Source organism: Fibroporia radiculosa, assembly GCF_000313525.1.
Source record: "Fibroporia radiculosa TFFH 294 genomic supercontigs, scaffold205, whole genome shotgun sequence".
Lineage (NCBI taxonomy): Eukaryota > Fungi > Basidiomycota > Agaricomycetes > Polyporales > Fibroporiaceae > Fibroporia > Fibroporia radiculosa.
The window spans coordinates 23136-44596 of NW_012133180.1; the positions used below are offsets into that span (position 1 = coordinate 23136).

At 52.3% G+C, this 21461-nt stretch overlaps 6 protein-coding genes across 6 annotated transcripts; 5 read left to right on the forward strand and 1 right to left on the reverse strand.

Moving 5' to 3' along the window:
* Window positions 1-1342: 1342 nt before the first annotated feature.
* Window positions 1343-2714, forward strand: FIBRA_00421 (uncharacterized protein; the record flags this gene model as incomplete). The annotated part of the gene is made up of 4 exons (XM_012322317.1): window positions 1343-1411; window positions 1474-1647; window positions 1704-2430; window positions 2497-2714. The coding sequence occupies 4 exons, from the start codon at window positions 1343-1345 to the stop codon at window positions 2712-2714; spliced, it is 1188 nt and encodes a 395-aa protein (XP_012177707.1).
* A 724-nt stretch (window positions 2715-3438) lies between these two features.
* FIBRA_00422 (uncharacterized protein) lies at window positions 3439-5382 on the forward strand (the record flags this gene model as incomplete). The annotated part of the gene is made up of 3 exons (XM_012322318.1): window positions 3439-3685; window positions 3765-4963; window positions 5017-5382. The coding sequence occupies 3 exons, from the start codon at window positions 3439-3441 to the stop codon at window positions 5380-5382; spliced, it is 1812 nt and encodes a 603-aa protein (XP_012177708.1).
* Window positions 5383-6707: 1325 nt separating this feature from the next.
* On the forward strand, window positions 6708-8694 carry FIBRA_00423 (uncharacterized protein; the record flags this gene model as incomplete). The annotated part of the gene is made up of 3 exons (XM_012322319.1): window positions 6708-6724; window positions 6780-6943; window positions 7010-8694. The coding sequence occupies 3 exons, from the start codon at window positions 6708-6710 to the stop codon at window positions 8692-8694; spliced, it is 1866 nt and encodes a 621-aa protein (XP_012177709.1).
* Window positions 8695-12441: 3747 nt separating this feature from the next.
* Window positions 12442-15127, forward strand: FIBRA_00424 (uncharacterized protein; the record flags this gene model as incomplete). The annotated part of the gene is made up of 17 exons (XM_012322320.1): window positions 12442-12668; window positions 12736-12758; window positions 12827-12936; window positions 12992-13402; window positions 13459-13542; window positions 13596-13628; window positions 13692-13704; window positions 13766-13861; window positions 13920-13981; window positions 14039-14104; window positions 14168-14311; window positions 14372-14449; window positions 14510-14520; window positions 14576-14834; window positions 14895-14928; window positions 14986-15042; window positions 15096-15127. The coding sequence occupies 17 exons, from the start codon at window positions 12442-12444 to the stop codon at window positions 15125-15127; spliced, it is 1740 nt and encodes a 579-aa protein (XP_012177710.1).
* A 1190-nt stretch (window positions 15128-16317) lies between these two features.
* FIBRA_00425 (uncharacterized protein) lies at window positions 16318-17447 on the reverse strand (the record flags this gene model as incomplete). The annotated part of the gene is made up of 5 exons (XM_012322321.1): window positions 16318-16396; window positions 16458-16617; window positions 16677-16878; window positions 16956-17048; window positions 17106-17447. The coding sequence occupies 5 exons, from the start codon at window positions 17445-17447 to the stop codon at window positions 16318-16320; spliced, it is 876 nt and encodes a 291-aa protein (XP_012177711.1).
* Window positions 17448-19945: 2498 nt separating this feature from the next.
* On the forward strand, window positions 19946-20902 carry FIBRA_00426 (uncharacterized protein; the record flags this gene model as incomplete). The annotated part of the gene is made up of 2 exons (XM_012322322.1): window positions 19946-20613; window positions 20671-20902. The coding sequence occupies 2 exons, from the start codon at window positions 19946-19948 to the stop codon at window positions 20900-20902; spliced, it is 900 nt and encodes a 299-aa protein (XP_012177712.1).
* Window positions 20903-21461: the final 559 nt, after the last annotated feature.

Here is a 21461-nt window from a genome sequence, read left to right on the forward strand (position 1 = left end):
ATTTAATGTTTTGCTGACGTGAATGCTTCAAGAGCTATTGAGTTGGCAAAAAAACTTACACTAACGCGTAGATCCTGCCTCTGACCCCGAACATTGTATGAAGAATTGCAGCTATCCTTTCTGGCGCATATTCGCATCTCACAAAAACTCAAACTCAAACTAATACCAAAAATACATCATGACACTATGACCTCGGCTTAACTTGTCATGGTTTCTGATTTCTGTCAATAGTACTGATGATGGTAAAGCCTAGTGAGTTGACGGGAGAATACGCACGCAAAGTAAGTCTATCACTCCATTAGCCGGTTCTGGCTGCCACTTGGAATATACTTGAGGTCTCTTTTCAGAAAGCCTGGGTGCAAAATGAATATCCTGGTTGTTACTGGGAGCGGCGCGACGTTACTTGCTAAGTATACGAGTAGACACCATCCAAGTTCTGTCCAAGGTTCAGTCACGATGACTGGACTGAGCATCACGCATCTGGTCATCTGTGTCACAGTGACAGCGACAGACTGCTGCCGGCCCGTCTGTCACCGCGGCGCGTGAGACCCACGGATGTTCAAGAAGACATCGAAATTATGAGCCTCCTCCTCATCTAGCTTGCGTCAAAGTCGCATCTCGCTCTGCTTACATGCACACAAATTCAACGACAATCACGCGGTCTTTTCGTTGGAACACAGTCCCCAAGCTTTTACTCCCAGTGAACGTTGGCGACCCTCCAAGGGACCAGACGACTCGGAGGTCAGACAAGAAGGCATAGAAACCAACTTGTATCGTACGCATGGATACCAAACTTTCGCTGCAATTCCAGTGGATAGGTGCAAAAGCTAGGTGGAAGCTCAAAAACGGAGAAGCTGCTCCCCCAGAGGCCTCCGCGGCACTCGACGAAGATATTGATGCTCTCGGCCTTCCTCGCCCGAATACAATACGATTTCTATGGCAGTCTGCTCAGGTTCATTGTCTGTGGTCTGTACGAACGAACAGCGTGCGTATTACTCTTCTCGGTCTACTCAATCATGGACAAAACGCGCATATACACCTCTCAGGAACTATATAAACAAATTATTCTCAGAGTTGGCCCTGGATCGCGTCCTCATTTGGAGCCACGAAGTATGTAAGTAGCTTGTATTTACATGCTACTTGGGCTGATACTCGTGGATGGCTAGATCATGGATGAAACTAATAGAGAAGTGAGAAGCAGCTTGAAGCCTGTAGTCTTGCTGACTAGCGCCTCGTTAGCGGCAAACAGCTTTCCCACACGAAAGTGTCGTCTACGCGAAAGCAAGGGGGTGCATATCGCACAGAAAAGTCCATCTCCACAGCCAGAAAATTAGCTTCAGCTATGCCGAGTCGGGACCGTACATACTCTCAGCAAGACCTTGCTGGGCCTAGTAGATCAGAACACATGCGGGTTCGTAGTTGGCTGAGACTTCTGATATCTGTATCCACTGATTAATTCTGTTGATCGCGTAGAAATCAAATCTTGGGGAAGAACGGCCCACGATAGATCTTACGCAAAGAAGCCCTAGCCCGAAGCGTGTCAAATACGACGCCTCCGCGCTGCGGCTCGATAGCACGCAGCAGGCAATCAGCCAACTCAGCCAGTCGGCAGTTTTTCAGTCCCTCATGAGGCCGCCTAATGTCGAAGTATGCTGCATCTTTATCGCTAGAAGCTCACCTCTATTACATTTCGCTTCTTATAGACTCCGACGAAGCGCGAACCCCAATCTCCACCACCTCTGTCTTCTCTACACTCTCCCCCTGTGCTCGAGCACGCAAATCTGCGAGCACCTCCGCGAACACCTGCTGCCTTGAGACACCTGAAGCCATCAAGTTCTCTACCTCCGCCTCCTGCGTCATTTTCACTTTCACCCAAACTCAAACGACCTTCCATCTCTTTTCCTGTATCATCTGATGCGGTCTCTTCGGTGTCACAAGTGAATCAGATCTCGCAGCCTAAATCCCTTCCCGCTTGGCTGCCCACTCACATTTCAAAAGAAGAGCAAACATCCCCGTTTCTGCTTCCCCCTCCAAAAACTACCCCATCTCCATCGAGGACAAGTCCTGTCTTACTACCTGTCCCTTCTGTTCCATTGCGTGTGCCAAAAAAAGAACCTATACCACCGAGTCTTCCGCCGCCGCCATCATCACCACCATCATCGACACCAACTTTCTCAACGACCTACGCTTCTAAGCTTTTTTCTGCATCATCTCCGGTTAAGAACAAGAGTGGGGGCGCCGATGCTACCAGAGAGCTGTGGGACGTCCGGCAACAGATCACTGCGCCGAAAGTGCGTGAAGATGCGCCTCTGCGCAAGCCCAAGCCAATCGGTGGATCTGAGCCACGAACCAACCCCGCGGCTGCCAGGCCGTCAAATGGCGCCACACCTGCTGAGAGGGCGACGGCAGCGCTCCAGGACGTGATCGATGGTGCGTAGACACTGCGCTGGGTGGGGGCTGAGGTTCGACGCTGATGTCCTGTAATTTGATTCGCAGATATGCGCAAGGATCTGCAGCATGAGCGAAAGGCAAGACGAGCTGCGGAGGAGGCCGTGTTCGATGAGCGGCGGCGGCGGATCCGTGCGGAAGACATTCTCGAGGACATGCGGCGGGAGTGTGCGTCGCCTTTTGTGGTGCCTGCGCTCATGGACGCGTTCGTGAAGCTCGCGCAGCTTACAAGCGACGCCATGAAGACGGAATCGGACCATGTTTAGATCTTGGCTGGTTCGTTTTTTCTTCGCCCTGGTATGTATTCGTAGGTAGTAGACCTGTGTGTACAGTTCGGCCATCCTACTGTGTTTCGGGCTCTCCGGAGATTAGGAGGTTGTGTGCTTTACTGCGATGTGGCTCGGATCTGGACAGCACTGAGTAGAGCATATAACTTAGTACGTAGCACATTAGGTGTCTTGGCATCAATTTGTAGCGTTGATACCATGACTTGCCAGTACAAGGATAGTTAAAAACATCCTCTGAGGTGCACGATGTCGGCATTGACTTGATGTAGGGACGCTATTTATGAGCCTAGGCTGCCTACGTAGGCGTACTAAAGTACGTGTAAGTACTTAGTATCAGTGACGCGTGTATCTGCAGTTTTGATCACCGAATCTTTGGAAAATCTCGTTCTGCCGAGCCGAGCACTCAGACCCACTCAGACCCGCCTCACGCTCTCCGAACTTTGGACCGATCTGTTCTCTCTTCTTCAAGTACATATTATCCGGCGTTGACAACACAATACTACGAGGCTACGCACATTATTCAAGCAACTCTCAGCACGGTCAGGTTTTGAAGGCTTCAAGTCACGGGTGTACTGTTATATCTGTTCGAACTGCCAACCATACAGACATGCCGACTGTGATCACAACAGAGAAGCCCAATACACGCAAAGCGACAATTGCGTGCAACTCTTGTCGACAGCGGAAGCTCAGATGCAATTCGAAAATGCCGTCGTGCAGCAACTGTTTACTCTACAAGATCGACTGTGCATATGCCGAGGGGCGCAAGAAGTCAGGCCCTCGGAAGGGATTTAAACGGAGAAGGGTGCAAGAGGAAGACGAGGGCGACTTCGAGCAAAGTTGGGGACCCAGTGCGTCCGAGGTTACCACACGAGCAGCCGAACTGCAGGGGGCTGGCGATCTTGGAGGCGTGCCCTTTAGTTCGCCTGTTGCTTCGTCGTCTTTGGCTTCGGGTCAGTCCCTCAGGCTTTTGTTCGTCTATGAAACGTGTCTCAGTAGCTGCATCTATTGTTTCTCACCCAAACCATACAGTTGTATTCGCCACTACGTCCGAGTCGAGTCCTTTGCTATCGACGTCGTCCTCGGGCTCTCTCCCCTTAGATATTGAGATATCAGATCAACACCCCCTGCAGCAACCAGAGCCCTCTTACGCCCATGGTGCTGAGCCATTTCCATCCTCTCTGGCTGAGGATGCACTATCCTTTTTGTCCAATGATATCAGCGCATTTCCGCCCGGTGCTTCCGATTCGACGTTACCCGACAATGGCTTGGATAGTATGCTGAACCAAAACACAATCGCAGTGGTCCATGCTCTCATCCCGCTCTTCCCACTGTCCTTTCTAACACAGAATATTGTCACTTTGCACAACACCGAGAACAGCAACGTACATACCATCTTCTTCCTCCACGCTCTGGAGTCGCTCGTCACTGTCTCAACGAGTCCTTCTTTAGCTAACACTGGAGATGGCACCTATTACACTGCTGCTCAAGAATCTTCGATGGTAGCGCATATTGCGGCGGTGTCGCACCCCTCTGCAGTAGAAGATGCCATGTGGACGGCTTCTGGTCTGATCTATCTATGTTTGAGGGAGACTTTGGTGGAGGGATGGAGTCAGAATGCGTCTATGTGGCTTCGCCTTACCATCGATGTTGTAGAAGCCATGCGACCGTCAACAGGTATGCAGCGCGGCGTCCGACGCTGGTTTGCACGAGCCGTCTGGCTGTTGAATAAAGCATTGATCGGCTCAGGCAACCAGTCCGCGATACCTGGTACGCGCATACCCTTCTCTGCTGGTGGCGTCCCAGAGATGGGATGTATACGAGACAAAGCTCCTCTCGCAGTGCTGGAGCTTGACGAGTTCCAGCGCGAACATTGTGCATTCGTCGACCTGTGCCTGGATATGGAAGACCTGCTACGGGCCGCCGAGAACAAGCGGACAGAAGCAATTCTTACAGCTGGGCTATACGACGATCTCGATATTCCCGATGTGTACGCACTCGCCAGTGTGCCACTCTGTGATCGCGCTAGACTTTGGGCAAAATCGAGTACATTTACGGACGAAAGTCTGCTTCAGGTTGGCTCTAATCCAGCCTCGCAGGATCCAACGCTGCGTCTCCGACAGGCCTTTGCACGAGTATTATCCCTAATATTCTGGGCCATGGCTGTGAAGTTTGATCACACCGACCGCCATCGGTGTGGCATGAGAAAGACATCGCTCTATGTCGCAGTGGTGAGTTCATTGACTCTTCGCATTCAGCTTACACTTTATCTGTACGCACCTAGACTCGTATAGTAGATGCCGCGGATTGGATCGTAACTAATCGACAGGCATGGTTATGGTCGTTCGCCGAACCCGCACTGTTTCTTGCGCGAGACTTCCTTCTTGACCTTTCCGGGCATGTCGTGGGTCCATTCCCCTCCCTCATCAGCCCCACGGGACCGCCGGTCTGTGATGCTGGGATGATCAGGCCACCCCACGAGACATGCAGAGCCCTCACCAGCAATGATCTATCGCTCCTCTCGCTCATTCACGACGTCTTGCGGAATGCGTTGGCCTCGTTCGAGCCTACTGGGATGCGTTCGGTCGTCATGACACACTCCATTCAGAACATTTCTGACGTGCTTCGACGAGAGGGTCTGTTGCGCTAGTAAGGTCATTGCGCTTACGAGGGTCTAGTGCACGGCTCGCCGCCACCGCGAGGACGCAAGCGTCAAAATGGCCCGACTGTCACTGCTTGGGTGTCCACGCAGCTCATGATTCTCCCGTGCTTGGGTTGATTTTATCAATTAAATTATGACCTTTTGTCATTGTGTACGAGCTAGATCTTCGATTGTCATCCGATCTGTGCCCACAAGTGTGTCCACAATTGACGCTTTCCTTGGGAACACCCCTTCTGCCTTGTCCTGGCTCGGGTACAATGTAACGTAAAAGTATGCTAAGATGCCCGCATGAACGCCTATAAAAGCAAGGCATCTTCACCCTTCATCGAAAACCCTACCCTGATCATCGTCCAAGTATCGGCTGTATTTTTTACACCGTTTCGCACGTTAACACTTTGGCTTGAAGTACTTTGAAAAACGGTGAACCTCGATGAGCTGTTGTGCTCATGAACAAGCTGGCACGATGTGCACTCTTTCACCTGGTACGTCGTCATCTAATCTACGGTCCCGACCTTGAGCATGTCGCCATGGCTTACTCTTGCGCTTCTATAGCCTTTTCCAGTCTTTGTTCTCGTGTCCCTGTTCGCTTGCCCTTCTGGACAATGTACGGGTGATTGACATTTGCTTATTGTCGGATTGGGCGAATTCTGACCGTCGCCTAGATCATCTACACAAAAAAACCTTACGTACCAATGGTATAAACACTTGAACACTTGTTCCCTTACACTTTGCATGTTCATCCACGACAATGAAGGACTTGCCATGGTGAAAGCGACGGAAAGAACCCAGGAGTCTATTGCAAACGATCAGTGTGAAGGACGCCGACTGGTAAAGTTCGCACCTTGCGTTCTCATCTGCATAATATTCACGTGAGCATGCCACACTAGGAGAATGGCTTAGGCTCAGAGGAAGAGATGCCCAGTATTACTTGCATACGAGTTGCCTTCAGACTACTCGTCGTTGGAGCAGTCGGCAGAGGCTTCTAGCGGCAGAAGATGACAGTGCGAAACGTCGTTGTGGCGTGGATGATGTAGACGGACACGACGAGGTGGCTGTGCATTGTGCATCCTGAATGAGCCACCCGACCTTTTGCGCACGCCACTGCAATTTAGTGTTCAAGTCGCGACGGTCGCTGTGGCTTGTGGCAGGGTACTGTGGCTATAAAAGCCGCCACGTTCGTGTTCCTCTCCTTTCTTCACTTCACTCCACGACTGCAACCATCCTCCGGTTCAACCCTCGGTTACTTCTCCCACCCTCCACCAGTCTTGTTACTATTCTTTAAGATCTCTTTAATCACATTTACATTCTCGACCATGGCCCAGTTCCTTGAGTGAGTGTTGTTCTTGTGGTTATCATATACTCTCTGCTGATCACTCTTACCATAGTCAATATGTCTCCGGCGATGTTGTTCCCGCCTACTACTCGGAGCATTTTGACCAGTCTGAAGCCGAGCAAGAGTTGGTGTACACCAACTATCTTGCGCTTCCTCCATCGGCCAGCCCGGAGTACTACGCTCAGGCTTGTGGTAGCCAGGATGATCCGTATGCTAGTAAGCTTGCAGCTGTCCATGTATTTTCTTTTCCACAAATACTCAACATCGGTTGTGTTCTCACAGATTCTTCTGTCATGCCCGCTTTGGATGCCGAGTATTACGGCCACTATGGTGTAGACGGTTCACAGTACTCGGCTCAGCAATCTGGTCCTTCGGCGTATGCAGATGTTGAGTCTTTGCAGACGGATCAGATTTCTTCTGTGGACTACGTTCTCGCGGATGGATCATCAAACGTGGCAACTATCGTGGATGGCGGACATGGTGTAGCTTTGCAGGCAACAATTTCTGGTTCGCCAGAGGCGGAAATTCACGATCACTTCCCCGTCGTGCCTCCTCACTGGGTCGACAATTCTACGGTCAACGGCTTCCTCACAGATAGTCAAGTCGCCTCGGGATCGCTCCCCGCATCGTCGTATATTCAGCCGTCAATAACTGGTGCTGAATTCTGCGGTCCCCCGAATGGCTGTGGCATTTCACCCGTCGGTGCTTCGCTGTCCGAGGACTTGGATCCTGAGGCACCCAACGGAATACCAGAGCCAGTGGCATACAACAGGCAACGGGAGTTTGTGGCACTGCTGAGTGGTCCTCCCTGTTCGTTCGACCCGTCGGCCAATGGCGATGCAGACGAGCTGGAGGCGCTGATTTCTACGCCGGTCTATCATGACGACTTCGTGTTAACACTCTGGTACTACGAAATGTGCAAACACTCACCTGAAGCTGCGGCCATGGCTCAGGAGTACTGTATGCAGGTGTATAGGGCTAAAATGTCCTATGGCCAAGAACACGAGGAAGAAAATTCGGGTATGGAGCCTCAGGCCTCCACGTATGCAGAGGTGCAACAAGAATCTCGGGAGCCCGAAGGTCTCCAACAGGTACGACCGCATGTGATATCGAGCGTGCCAATAGAGGCACCAAAATCAGCCCAGCCTGTTTATGACGCCCGGCCGTCCCAGGATCAGGTACAAACTGGTAGTTCGTCGTCTAGACTTGCTTTTTGCAATGAACCGTCGCAATGTTGGCCGCAAGAGGGAGAGTCTTCGTTGGCGCAGATCGTCCAGTCGGCTCCCTTACAGGATGCATCGAACGCAACGGCCGTTCACCCTTCAAAACGCCGTCGGGACGAGGAGAATAATTCGCCCCGAATTATTGCCATCGAGCCTGGGCCGGAAGAAGCTAGGCCGCTGAAGAGGGCGAGAGTTGGAGATAGAGAACAGGCCTCGACTGCCTCGGAAATTAACACAGATCCATCCCTTGCCCCTCTCAGCCCTGCGCCCGTCCTCGAAGACACACCGGTTGCCGGTCCTTCAACCTCTTCCAACGTCCCTCCTGCGCCCCAGCGCATCTTCGATGCAAAACGCTGGATGCGACTCATTCTCCACCAGCACGCCCCTTACCCCTGCCGGATCGCCCCCGAACTCCAGAACATACAGGGCTGTCAGGGTCACATTGACGGCACCCTGGCGGATACGCGCGCACACGTCCTGTATTGTCGCGCGCGCGGGCCCAGCGACATGTACGAGTGCGGGTGGATTTCATCCAGCGGGCACCGCTGTACGCAACAGATAAAGCGGAGCCACTATGGGCGGCACATATTCGAGTGCCATGGCCCGCCGGGTGGGGAGTACAGGCTGGAGTGCAAGGCGTGTAACTGGCGCCATAATGGACGGGCGGAAAGTGGGTATCGCCATGCGAAGACGTGCAAGGACGTCCTGGACCGGTTCCGAAGAGGTCTATCACCGCCACCATAGACTCTAGCTTTTTTGCGCTCGGTGCTGTGGATTACTCCCTTGTTTTGGCGTTCTGATCGAGGATACCCACTTGGCCTCCCCGCGGCCTGCAACTGCTTCTGGGGTTCGACCTGATTTTGGAGATTTTGGGCTGTCATTTCCCTGACCTCGCATCCCTTGGTTCATTTGACCTATCATTATTGAATTGCTTCTGTTATCTCGCTCTGCGTCCGCATCGCTCACCTCGTGTCGTTTTCGCATTCAGCTGTCGAGTTATTGTTCATGTTGTGAACCTGATGATGTATAAGTGCCGCTTCCCTACCCTCTGTATCGTTAGCACTGTCTTGATGCCCTGTTGTATCTGTATCTGTATCGACTACCAGCCTGCATCACTAGCCCCAAACCTGTATTAGCTGACATTATCGGACTAGTCCGTGTATAAATTACAAGTCTTATTAGTCAGGGAACGACTCTATGTTTGAATCAGGCTAACAGCGTTGTACAGCGCGAACGTGTTACGCAACGCGCTCAATCGCGTGACGTAACGCGTCAGTAACGCAACAGCGCGACAACGCTCCCTTCTTCCAACAAAATACTCTGCTGCTCGGCAGCCCAGCTTAATACTCAACCACCTACTCTTCGCGCCGCGCATGCCGCCAAAACGCAAGCTGGACAGCGCAAGTCACTTGTAAATCTCGCATTATACGCAAGTTCCTTGAGGGCAGGGCGGCCGCTGCGTCTGGGAGTGGTGCGGGGCCTAGCGGGTCTGCGCCGGCGAAAACAAGGGATCAGCTAGAGGAGACAGCGGAGAAGCTGCGAAAGGCGGCGCAGAGTGGAATCAAGAAGCAGATGACTGTGAATGCCAGTCGAGTGTGTGATTAATGTGTCCTCAATTGTCGTCTTTCTCGCTTTCCTTCCTCGTGGACTTTCTGGCTGCCACGTCTGCATCTGCGTCTGTGATGTGTCTGAATGCGCTGCACAACGAGGCGGGCGGGCGAAGTGGGCGTATGACGGGGTGTGTCCGGACGCGGAGGTGTTTGGTGTGCTGATGAAGCAGGGCGGGCCGCCAAAGTTCACGATGAAGAAGTTCGCTGCTGCAGAGTTTGAGGACTGCATTGGGCACTGCAAGTCGTCTGCCATGTGCGTCCGTCATTGTATCCGGCTCGCACGTATCTCGTCCAGTACTGACGGTGATATGGTCGATCTGTAGGTACAGCTATTTGTTCCTGACGAGCGACGTAAACGTTCGCTGGTCGGACTCCGGGGAATTTAAGTTCAGCGGATCGTATGGGACATACTAGTCCGCTTCGAAATGTACAACGCTGTCTGGAGCGCCATTAGAGGCAATTTTTTCTTCGCTCTGCTTAATGGTACTATACAATTTGCTCGCAATATCTGTGCATCAAGTGCGTATATATTTCGGCTAATAGGAGATATACGCGGTTACATATTTGTCTGAATCTCGCATAAAATCGTGTGCGCTGTATAAACTCACTGCTGCTAGACCTTAGACGATGATATTTGTGTTCGCTATTGACTGGTCGCTACCGATTGCTTGGGAAATCATCCGGCTGTGCCGATGACGCAGGTTCTCCTCGGCTCTTCCTCTAAGCACCAGGTGGGTCTTTTTCTGGTGTGATCGATGATAGGTGACCGGTGAAGTTCCATGCGATCCCTATCCCTATGGTGTGAATGCGACTGGCGATTTCATCAACAAGCTTGAGCATTTATGTATAAAGACAGTAATGTAGAAGCACGTCAGAACCGCAACTCCTTCCCCATTTCATTGATCTCACTCTTCTCGTAAAACTCATGAAGTCGCTGGTGAAGCAGTGAAGAGAGTATTGCCAGTTGGTCGCCGTCCGTGGAGTCGAGAGGAACGCTTGTTAAAGATACTGCACATATTCAAATTCCGGGGGTGTGCCCAACGCTCCCTCGTACATCGTGACGAAGTGAACAGTCTGAGCTGGTATCAGCGGCAACGGCAGCACTTCCCTGCAATGACTCGCGATGAGAGGGCTCCTGATTCGCTTTGGGTAGAGAAGTGTTTCCTTCTCACAGTGGATTCGCCGATCTTGCTCTTCTCTCTCCTGTCTCTCGGCGTCGTCGTCAAATAGACTCAGTTACTGTGAGTAAAAGAGGACTCAGCTACCATCAAAGGCCAGTGCCTTGCAGTTTCGGTCCGCGGCGGTACCTATCAGCGCATTCGTCGACAACTCACGCTGCTCCCTCGAAACCTGTGTGACATATGGAATGAATGGAGGCTGATGAGTATGTCTTTCCCGAGCTAGCAGAGTATTGCGACTAAGTAGAACTAGGTTGATGAATTCCAAAATGAGCAGCTGTACGTACGTGGGGCTGATCATCCCACGATCAGATACCAGCGTCTAAGTAGGCTGGCTCGCCACTTGCGTTGCCGCCTCTTGCTTTGCCTCTTGCTTTTAACCTTATAGAGTGTTCACACACTCACGCTCATTGATCATTCAAATGCCATCGAGGATTCATTACACCATGCCTTATATATATCTTCCTTGGTATCTCCGCGCTCATCTACAAACTAAGGCGAAGCCGCCAAGCCAGAGAGCTGCTGCTAGAGGGCTTCCATGTAGATATTAGATAAGTAAGTGAGCACAAGTTTGTGACCTACCACACAACTGGGAAAGGCACGAGCACCGGTCTGTGTTCCGAAGTGCGCTATCGATATGGTTGCTTATCGCCTGCATATGTACAGCTGGTCCTTCTAATTCTTCCGCAACTCACGACAAGGCGCTACGAGCGACGGTGGCGCGTGGCTAACGAGAAACGGCTGGTGGTCTCTCAAGTGTCGCTCGGGTGGGCGATTTGCAAGCTCATCAGCAACTAGATATGAGGTGGCAAGATGTGGCGTCCACCGTTGACCGTCCATGAGCTGTGGCGAGAGGGAACGATAGCTCGAGTCGAATCGTCGGTCATGCGGATCCCACAATGGCAATATGGCTGGAGGAGTGATACGCACCCGCATGGTAGAGCGCTACTATCATTGATCCTGTGCGTATTCGGTCTTTTCAGTCTGCATGCTGCTATCTCAGGACGCCCAGCTCACCGAGACACCCAGATGCATAAGTATAGCACCGTGCACGCCTGCCGCGCGCTGCGAAGATATCCCGGCCATACGCTTTGTTTCAACTCGTTCGGGGAATACACTTGCATCCGAGCCCGCTGATTCGCTGAGCATTCGCACTTTTTCCCGGTAAGCCCGAGGTCGTCGCTCATCGTCCCAATTGCGCGCGCGCCTGATGGCCGTCGGACATTTCTCGATTCTCCTGCGAGCTGCTCTCAGTCATGGCAGTAAGGTTCCGCTGTCGCCCGGGACAGCACACGACCGCTCTGCGCGCCACTCACGCCGCTTCGTGACAGGCACCCCCCAACGCATGGCTCCCAAGGAGAGCAGCCTCTCGCTGAACGATCACCTGTCTCAGCTCCCTTTCCCGGCGACCCCTGCCTCTGGTACATGTGCTGGCTGCTCTCTCCGCATCTGCCAAGCCGGGGCGGCCGTATGGTCCTAATTTTGTGCTGGTATCGCACCGTGCGGGGGCACTCGCATCAGCACTCGCGCGACACACGGTATGATCTAGCTTACGGAACGAGAAGTGAGGGTACAAAAGCCCCGCTATCTCGCACTGTTCATCCGTCGACGCCTCGTCTCGGTCTCGAGGGATCCCACCTACCGAGATACCCATACCCGCCCCACTTCTTCTGGCTCAGACCTTTCTGCTTCCACCCCGCGTCATGGCACGCTCGGCATCAACATCGACATCGACGCCCTTGGGCCGGTTTCTCTTCCTGGCGCTCGCCGCGCTGGGCGCGCTCGTCTGCGCGAATGCGACGCAGGTAATGCAGCGACCAGCAGACTACATGGACCCCCCGCGCGTGTTCCCGACGGGAGATGCGACGCCTCACGTCGTGCAGAAGCGCGCCAGCACCGGCTACGTCCAGGCTGCATACTTCACAGACTGGTGCGTTCTCTTAGGGATTATTGCGATATCGCCGATCTCAGCCTGGCTGATGCGCCACTGTCCTCAGGTCAATCTATGGCGCCAACTTCCGTGCGTGCCCCACGCCTCGCTCCCCGATCACGCTAGTACTGCTGACTGACGTCGGATTTATTATGCAGAGCCGACGAATATCACTCCATCAGACCTCACGCATATCTTGTATGCGTTTGCGGACGTCTCGCCTGACACTGGGAACATCTCGCTGGCGGACTCGTATGCGGACGAGCAGGTACGCCTCTGGATATCATATGTGTAGTGATGTCATTGCGAACGCGATTCACCAGAAACACTTCCCTGGCGATTCGTGGGATCAGACGGGAAACAACCTCTTCGGCTGCTTGAAGCAGGTTTGTCATCCTCTTGGCGTAATGATCTCCACTAGAAATCCGCCTCCGCAGATGTATCTCCTCAAGCTCGCGAACAGGAACCTCAAGGTGCTCCTCTCGATCGGCGGCTATACCTACTCGCAAGACGGACACTTCAGTTTCGTCACAGACGCGAGCCTGCGTTCGACCTTTGTTGCGAGCGCGGTGAGCTACGTCGAGAACTTCGGGCTTGATGGCATCGACCTCGATTACGAGTATCCGGACACGCCCGAGCTCGCGCAGGGCTTCGCGGATCTCATCACGGAGTTGCGTACTGCATTTGACGACCTCGCCACGAGTAAGGGCGATACCATTCCCTATCAACTTACCGTATGTATTATATACTCCCTGCGTCATGATCTGATGTTCATTCCCCCCTGGGATAGGCGGCTGTGTCTGCGGGATGGGACAACTATCAGTACCTACTAGTCCCACAGATGGACGCGGCGCTGTCATACTGGAATCTTATGGTGCGCCCCAACCCATTAATTTATCTATATCTCTCACTCCCAGCGACTGCCAGGCGTACGACTATGCCGGTTCGTGGCTGAACATCGTGAGTGCTATGAAATTGTTTGCAGCTTTTTGTATTTGATGAACTGGTAATTTTGTGTTCAAGACTGCTAACCAAGGTCAGCTGACTCCAGACGTTGCGCAAAGACGCGGCATTACTAAATTGCAATTGATCATCAGCGAATGTCTACGATCCGACGCTCACAAACACGTCTACGAACAAGGCGATTAAGTGGTACCTCGAGAATGGAGCAACCGCGAGCAAGATCAACATGGGTGCGCTGGTGCTTGATACTCCTCCTGCATAGCATGTCTCACCGCCGTCGCCGCACAGGTGTCCCGCTATACGGCCGTGCGTTTGAGAATACGACTGGAATCGGAGCACCATACAATGGGGTGAGTAGGCACGTCTTCAAACCAGAGTTGTGCACTGATACAGGAGACGATGCGCAGGTCGGTCCGGGTACGCTTCAGGCTGGAATCTACTCTTACAGTGACCTCCCGCTCGCTGGAGCGTCGGTACGTCTACGCCATTATTCGTGATGTATTAATGTACACTGACACGCTCTCTCTCCCTGTCAGGTGTACGAGAACTACACAGACATAGCGAGCTATTCATACGACTCGACGAAGATGGAGCTTGTATCGTATGATACACCGGACATTGTCACGAAGAAGGCGGAGTACGTCATCGCGAACGGCCTCGCAGGGTCCATGTTCTGGGATGTAAATATGCGCTGCCTCGCTGATGGTGCGGTGGCTGACGGTATGTTGTGCTGCATCTAGCTCTCAACGGACAAGACAGGCTCGGAGTCGTTGGTGTACACGACGTCCCAGACGTACGGATCGCTGGACCAGACTCTGGTGAGCAAGCCAATTTGACCCATCTTCACTTTCCATGTTCATGCCAGTCATGCAATGCAGAACCATATCGAGTAAGTGCCGTTGTCTCTGTGTTCAACTAGACATTGCTTACCACGCGTGACACAGCTACCCCGACAGTGAGTGGACGAACATCGCAAACAACATGGGCGAGTTGAACACGACGACAACGACAACGACAACAACGACGACAACAACAAGTGCGTCCACGACGACGACAACGACAAGTGCTTCCACGACTGCGACTGCGACGACAAGTACTGCGACGACTGCGACAAGTGGAACGCCCACGACGACGACGTCTTCTGCGACTCCGACCACCACCACAACGGGCGAGTGTAGTGGAGTCGGCGCGTGGAGCGCTACGGTGCATTTTCAGCTTTATGAACATTATAGAGACTGTACTGATGGATGTGATCATCACTAGGCGACGTATGTCGGAGGAGATAATGCGACATATGGTGCGCGCCAGTCTGTTGTGTTGTATTGACCGATCCTGACGCGACCGCACATCACAGGCGGCGACCTCTGGACGGCGAAGTGGTGGACGTACGGGGACACTCCAGGCGGATCGGGTGAGTATTTGGTCCATTCCACTGGCGGACGTATGCTGACGAGCTCTGTCCAGCGGGCGTCTGGACCGACGATGGCGCGTGCTGAGCGCTGGACGACTCAGCCTGGGGAGCGATCGGACGTTTGATGATATCTGGCTCCGAACATTTACAGCATGTGTATGAGTACAGGGGATCAGGGATATGTATGGGGTGCTCATTGTGGATCATTTTATTGTTTCGCAATTCAATGTAATTTGTCAAGGAGCGTAGAGGGTTCGGGACAGAATGCAACACTGCATGTGGACTCTGCAGCACTGCGAGTCTAGCACAAACGGTGTCAACTGTCCAATTTCCTCTGGCTTGAACCCTATTCACTTGATGCCAGGCGGTATATGAAATTCTACTGATCTGGGTCGATGAAAAGGGACGCAGCTGTCACCTCCGAACCCCGACGACCTACCCTTCTCCACTCTCTACCAACGGCAAAGGTCTGTTCCTGTACTCAACCCCGGAAAGTATACAGTCGCGGCATAACTTATTGCAGCGAATGGCGATCTGGATGCCGTTCCACGCGCGCGCGATAGATCTACGTACCTACTACATGGTGTGTAGTGACAATTGGCGTCGAGTGCGTCGCGGATTCTCTGGAGCCCTCAGTGAAGTGTTCTTCTCGCGCGATGAACAGCCCAGCATCATTTTCGCGATGTATCTGGAGAACCTTTGCACTTTCTGCAGCCGAAGTTGTTGTCGATCAGGCGCCGCCCACGCTAGGCGAGAGCGCGATGGTAAACTTGCGGTATTCTAAGCTGCCGTATGCACGACATGTTTATCACTGGACAGAGGTACGCAATCGGAGCGTAAGCCGGGGTACAGACAGCGTATTCGATGACTAGCAGAAACACGAGTACCGATGTTGTTGACAGGGGTGCTCTGAGCATCTGAGCCGCGATTGGGGGTCCAAATTGGCGAGAGACGAATATGCCCCGGCGCGCAAGGGGGAACACTAGCAGCGCGACAATGCACCGGCGCGCAATGATAGAGGAAAGTAACACATCCCGGGGGGTGATTGTGAAATCAAAGCCAGAAGTAGACTGTTAGCATCATTCCCACTCATTATACACGTGAACCGACACGGACGACCTGGAATATGGATGAGTGCTAGTAAACGCAAGATGGAACCCGGAGCCAATGTGGGGTGCATACGGTGAATTACTCACACAAGCCGTTCACTGGCATGCAGTGCAGGGAACCTTGACGAAAGTTGACGCCCCAAGGAGCCCTCGGATATCACATCCATCACACCACTGCGGGGCACCCTAGAGAGAAGATGAAAAGCAGCCGTTTGTAGGGCGGGATATTGACGACCGGAGAGAATCTGGTCAAACAGTACATATGAGTCCTTGTCACCTTGATCAAGCTTGTCCTAGGCAACTGACGACGACGCAGCGTCATAAAACGTCGAAGTGATCCTGATCCCGATTAGCTTGGATAGAGATGCGCGGAACACCACACCAGCTGCTCTGGCCAAATCTTTAAAGGGGAGAGTAAATGACAGGACACGTAAATTGACGGCGGGCGTGAGGTAGATGGGAAAGGCTGGGAGAACATACAGAAAACACCAGCTGTGTCATCGAGAAACTGCCTTAGCGACGAACCTCTATTATGAAGCCCAATATACAGGGGCGAGAGCGAGTCCGCCGACACAGTGAGGAGCCCCGCGCACGTCTCCAGCTCGTCCTCATGGCAGGAGAGACGGCGCAGGTGAGCGCCGATGAGCGCAAGGAAGTCGAAGACATCATCGCATTCATCTAGCTGGCGGTGTCGAGTTGGAGGGGATGCTGCACCCACGGCCAAACTCTACCCGCAACACCGCAGCGCCTCTCAAAGAACACCCTCCGACATGTGAGGGAGGAAAGGCGGGAAAGCGCACGCACAAGCCGTCCGAACACCAAGTCAGAAGAGAATGCCACTTCGGAGAGCTCGAGCATGCTGACCGACCCGAATGCGAGAGTCACATGGACGAATACCTGCGGGTGCAACTGCTCAGTCTCCCAATAAAGATTAATGAGCCTGAGCTACTCGACTCGAGACAGTTTCTGCGCCATACACGCGGCAAACGACCCAAACATGCCGACCAACTTGTGCCAATGGAACTCGAAGGAGACCATCTTGATGGCACGGCATCGCTCGGGATTCTGGTCCAGCATGTTAATCAGGCAATACACCTGCTTTTTGTCTATGGGCTTCGCATCCAGCGTCTCGCGGCCACTAAAATTGCATCGAGCATGCCATCCCCGACACACCCTCCCGAGCTCTCGCATCCAAGCTCTATCATCCATGTGATTATGCCTCCACTCGTCTGCGACATAATCAATCACCTTCTCCCACAGTTCAATTGGGAGCTGAACAGAATGTGCGAGGGTCATGTCAGCATCCGGCGGAGCAATCTTGGTGATAGACCCAAGTTCGGCTTCACCGTCTGCTACTGCAGAGTCCAGCGATCATCTACACAGTATTTGTCGCACCCACTCACCGTCTCTATTTCCACTATACGTCTACCCCCCCTCAACTTCTGGCCCCGCTAGCGGTTCTTCATGCGCTACACCAATGAGAGATGGGGTCACAGGTCGTGATGGCATGGTGGGCGAGAGGGAACCCGGAGATACACTTTTGGAATCTATGCCTGATTTTTGGCCACTGTGCATCAAACGTAATCGCGTTCAATTTGTGTAACTACTGACGCTGAATTTGCCTACCACCCGAGGCCTGAGCACGTACGCGGCCATGCATCACAGCACGAGCTGTGCTTTGCACAGCTTCGACATCCTTGATGTCTAATTCAGTAAGTCCTTCTTTGTACACGCCCTGCGCCTCTTCTGTCTGCATAAGGATATGAGGCGGGGTACAACAAGCAGGTGTCCGTGGCGAAATTGCGGGAACTTCAGTCTGCTGTACACGCGATCTCGGACGACTTACTTGGTTTTGCTGTTCGTGTCGACTCTCATCTGGTTAGCCTCAAAGTCGCATATTCCGTTTGAACAGCCACGTGCTAGTATTTTGGTGGAGTCCAAGTACTGGCGTGCGCGACTGGACCGTTGCTAGCAACCGAGGCTGGGGAATGCATAGTTTCATCGACCAAGGAGGAGGAGAAGGATAGGTTGGCAAAGGCGCTACAGATAAGTACGTCTCGGGCATACCACCCAGGTTTTTCTCACGCTTCATGCGTTGGTAGGAACCGGGATTACTCGGTGGTGTCAGATCGCTTATATTCGGAAAGCAACAGAGAATGTCTTTTGCCCACTGCAGTACAGTACGTGGCAGGTTACCATACAATCCAGTGATATTTGGTATCTAACTTCGATCGTACGGAACACTTGAGAGCGGATCGGTAGCCGAGAAAGCCCCATGGAGGTCACAGCACATTCCAGAGCCTCGACGTAGTTGTAAACTCCAAAAGCAAGGGTCACTCTTGAGCTAGATTCCTAGCCCCTTCTTACTTTCGTCGTTACCCCTCCAATCGCGGTAAACTGTGAGTTCGCCGTTGCCTCTTGTTGATCTGTTTGTCATCTAGTAGGTGCCTGATAGCTCGCAAAAGTCTCGTTGGACAACATTGAACTTTAGAAACAAAAGTTCGACATTCATTCGGCATGGTCATAAACACTGGCGCGCGCATAATCCAGGGCGCGCAAATCGACCTGTTATTTCAAACACAAGACAAGACGTTCACCGGATCCTGGACGAAAAGAAATCAATCCACAAAATATACAAAATATACAAATCAATTTTCTATCGAATCCGCGCAGCGTTTGAGAATACCCTGAACTATATAATGCAAGTATGAGGCATTGAGTACGGGATCGAACACCGTCTATTCAAAATATACGCACGCAGCGAACACTGGCAAATCAGTAGAGCATCGCGCTCCAATCGCTGCCCTCCGTCGTATCTAATACTACATTAGGAACCATGCTATTATTCAACTCGAGGAACATACCTTGCCGCTGCGCCACAACAGCACACTGGGCCAGCGCGACGAGCAGAAGAATGACGGCGATACGAGCCTGAGAGTAAGTGAGCATTGTGTTGCAGGCGGTGTTGAGTATAGGCTCGAATCCTCTCGAAGGGGACTGTGGTCGTTGAGATATCATGCGACTGTGGCTGCTTTTATGGGCAACCAGAACTCCAGATGTCTCCTTGATAAAACCGTGCTGTCTGAGAATAAATATCACTAGACTGCGCTGGGAAACTTGATCAGATGTTCGAATTTGTGAGGAGCTTGATACTATCACGAAACAACTGGCGTACTGGCGTTCGGGCGCAACGAGCAAGATCGAAGAGCTGCGAAAACATCCTCACTGGCAGTTTGGCGCACATCGGAAGCGAGTAACTCTGAGCAGGGCCCGGGAGTCTTTACCAAATATTCTTAGCATCTCCTCCCGTCGGTATCTTCCTCCACTCAACAATCGAAGGAACGCGCGCCACTGAAGCTTCGTCAGATTCTAAGTTATATGATGTAGTATTATATAATGCATCTAGCCATACATGGATCCAACGTGATAACGCGCGCGCCACTGCCTCAAGATCTTGTCCAAGTTGGATTTGATACCGTCGCGCCGTTGTTACAATCTCAATCACGGAGAACTGACCATGCTCTTGCTGGATACAGAATTTCTCTGTGATTGGAAAAATCGCGCGGTTTATTTTCTTCGCTAATGGTCCTCAAGGCTGATTCTGTTACGCCGCCCGCTGTCACCACGATCAGTGATTTCTCGCCAATTCATGTGGTCGGGAATTCTATCTATCTGGCAGGTCAAGAAAGGTATTAACCCTCTTGCTTCTTACGTTGCATCTGTTTTCCTGATTGGACGAGTCTGGCTGCGCCCCCTCTGCGTTCACCAGCTGTTGTCGCAGTTTGCACAAGCTAATGTCTCCTGAACACCCTCGTATCTCGGAGGGGTCTATGCCCTTCGTTGTACATGGAGAGACACATTACACCTGGTACAAAATCGTCGGCGACTTGAGTGATAGGACGCGTACTCCCCTCGTCGTCCTACATGGCGGTCCAGGCTTCACCCACGACTACCTCCTCCCCAACCAAGACCTCGCCACAATTGCATCCATCCCGATCATTTTCTACGACCAGATCGGCAACGGCCGTTCCACGCACCTCCGTGACAAGCCCCAGTCGTTTTGGACTATCGATCTTTTCGTCGATGAGTTTTTGAATCTCGTCCGCCACTTCGCTATTGAGGATAACTTCGATATCCTGGGCCACTCATGGGGAGGGATGTTGGGTGCGGAGATTGAGGTGCGGCGTCAGCCCGCAGGGCTCCGCCGACTCATCATCGCCGATAGCCCTGCGGCGATGAGTCTATGGCAAGAGTCTCAGGTGCTACTCAAGTCGCGTCTTCCCGAGGGCGAGCAGGCCGCGCTGGCTGCAGGGCCTGCAGCTGACAAGGAAAAGTTCGTTGAGGCAATGGAACACTTTCATGGCTTGTTTGGCTGCAAGGTGAAGCCAACGCCGCAGGAGTTGCTTTACTCGAGACAACAGTCCGATCCTGAGACGGGAGACAGGACGGTAGCAGACGCAATGTGAGTCGCCTCATCCGTTACACCTTTGATGTTAGTGGCTAACATAGCAGATTCCAGGGTGAAAGGAGACCTCGGGCAGTGGTCAATCGTCGCAAGATTGTCTCACGTTCGAGTACCGACTCTTCTTATCAATGGACGCGACGATTTCGCGCAGGATTTTACGTGCAAGCCGTATTTTGATGGGATCCCCAAAGTGCGATGGTACACGTTTGAGGGATCTAGTCATACGCCGTTCTGGGAAGAGCGAGGGCGATATATGCTATTTGTGGCTGATTTTTTGAATATGTGATGTTCTACTGGAACATTTCTGTACAGTGCGTAAGCCTGAAGTTATGAGAACGACTGCTATGGCCAACGACACACTAGTGTTTGATTCGATGTTGTGAGCTAAGGTATTTGTTATGTTGATGTTCTTGTCGGGTTGTCAACGAAGGAGACGAGAGTCGTATACGACTGAGGAGTTGGAGTCAGTAATTCCTAAGCCCGTGACAAAGTTACTATGGAGGAAGCCAATCATGCAGAAGAATCCTTCGCAGAACTAATGTGTTTAGCCTTGACCACGAAAGCCGGACAGGGATTATGATTAGATCGTGGTGTGATAGTAAAGGCCATTCTCCGCATGCATAGTTTCTGACTTAATCTTACGCATAGCTTAGTGAATGATGCTCCACTCCATTTCTATATCGACCGGCGTATATTTCGATATCGTCTGGACTCACTTTCTCTTGTATCTGACACAACATCAGAGTCGCCAACATGTCACCTGTCTGGTCAGTGACGTCGCAATCAAATTGCCATTGACAGCTACCCTAGCTGATGATCAATAACACTGATGACAATGATCGCTA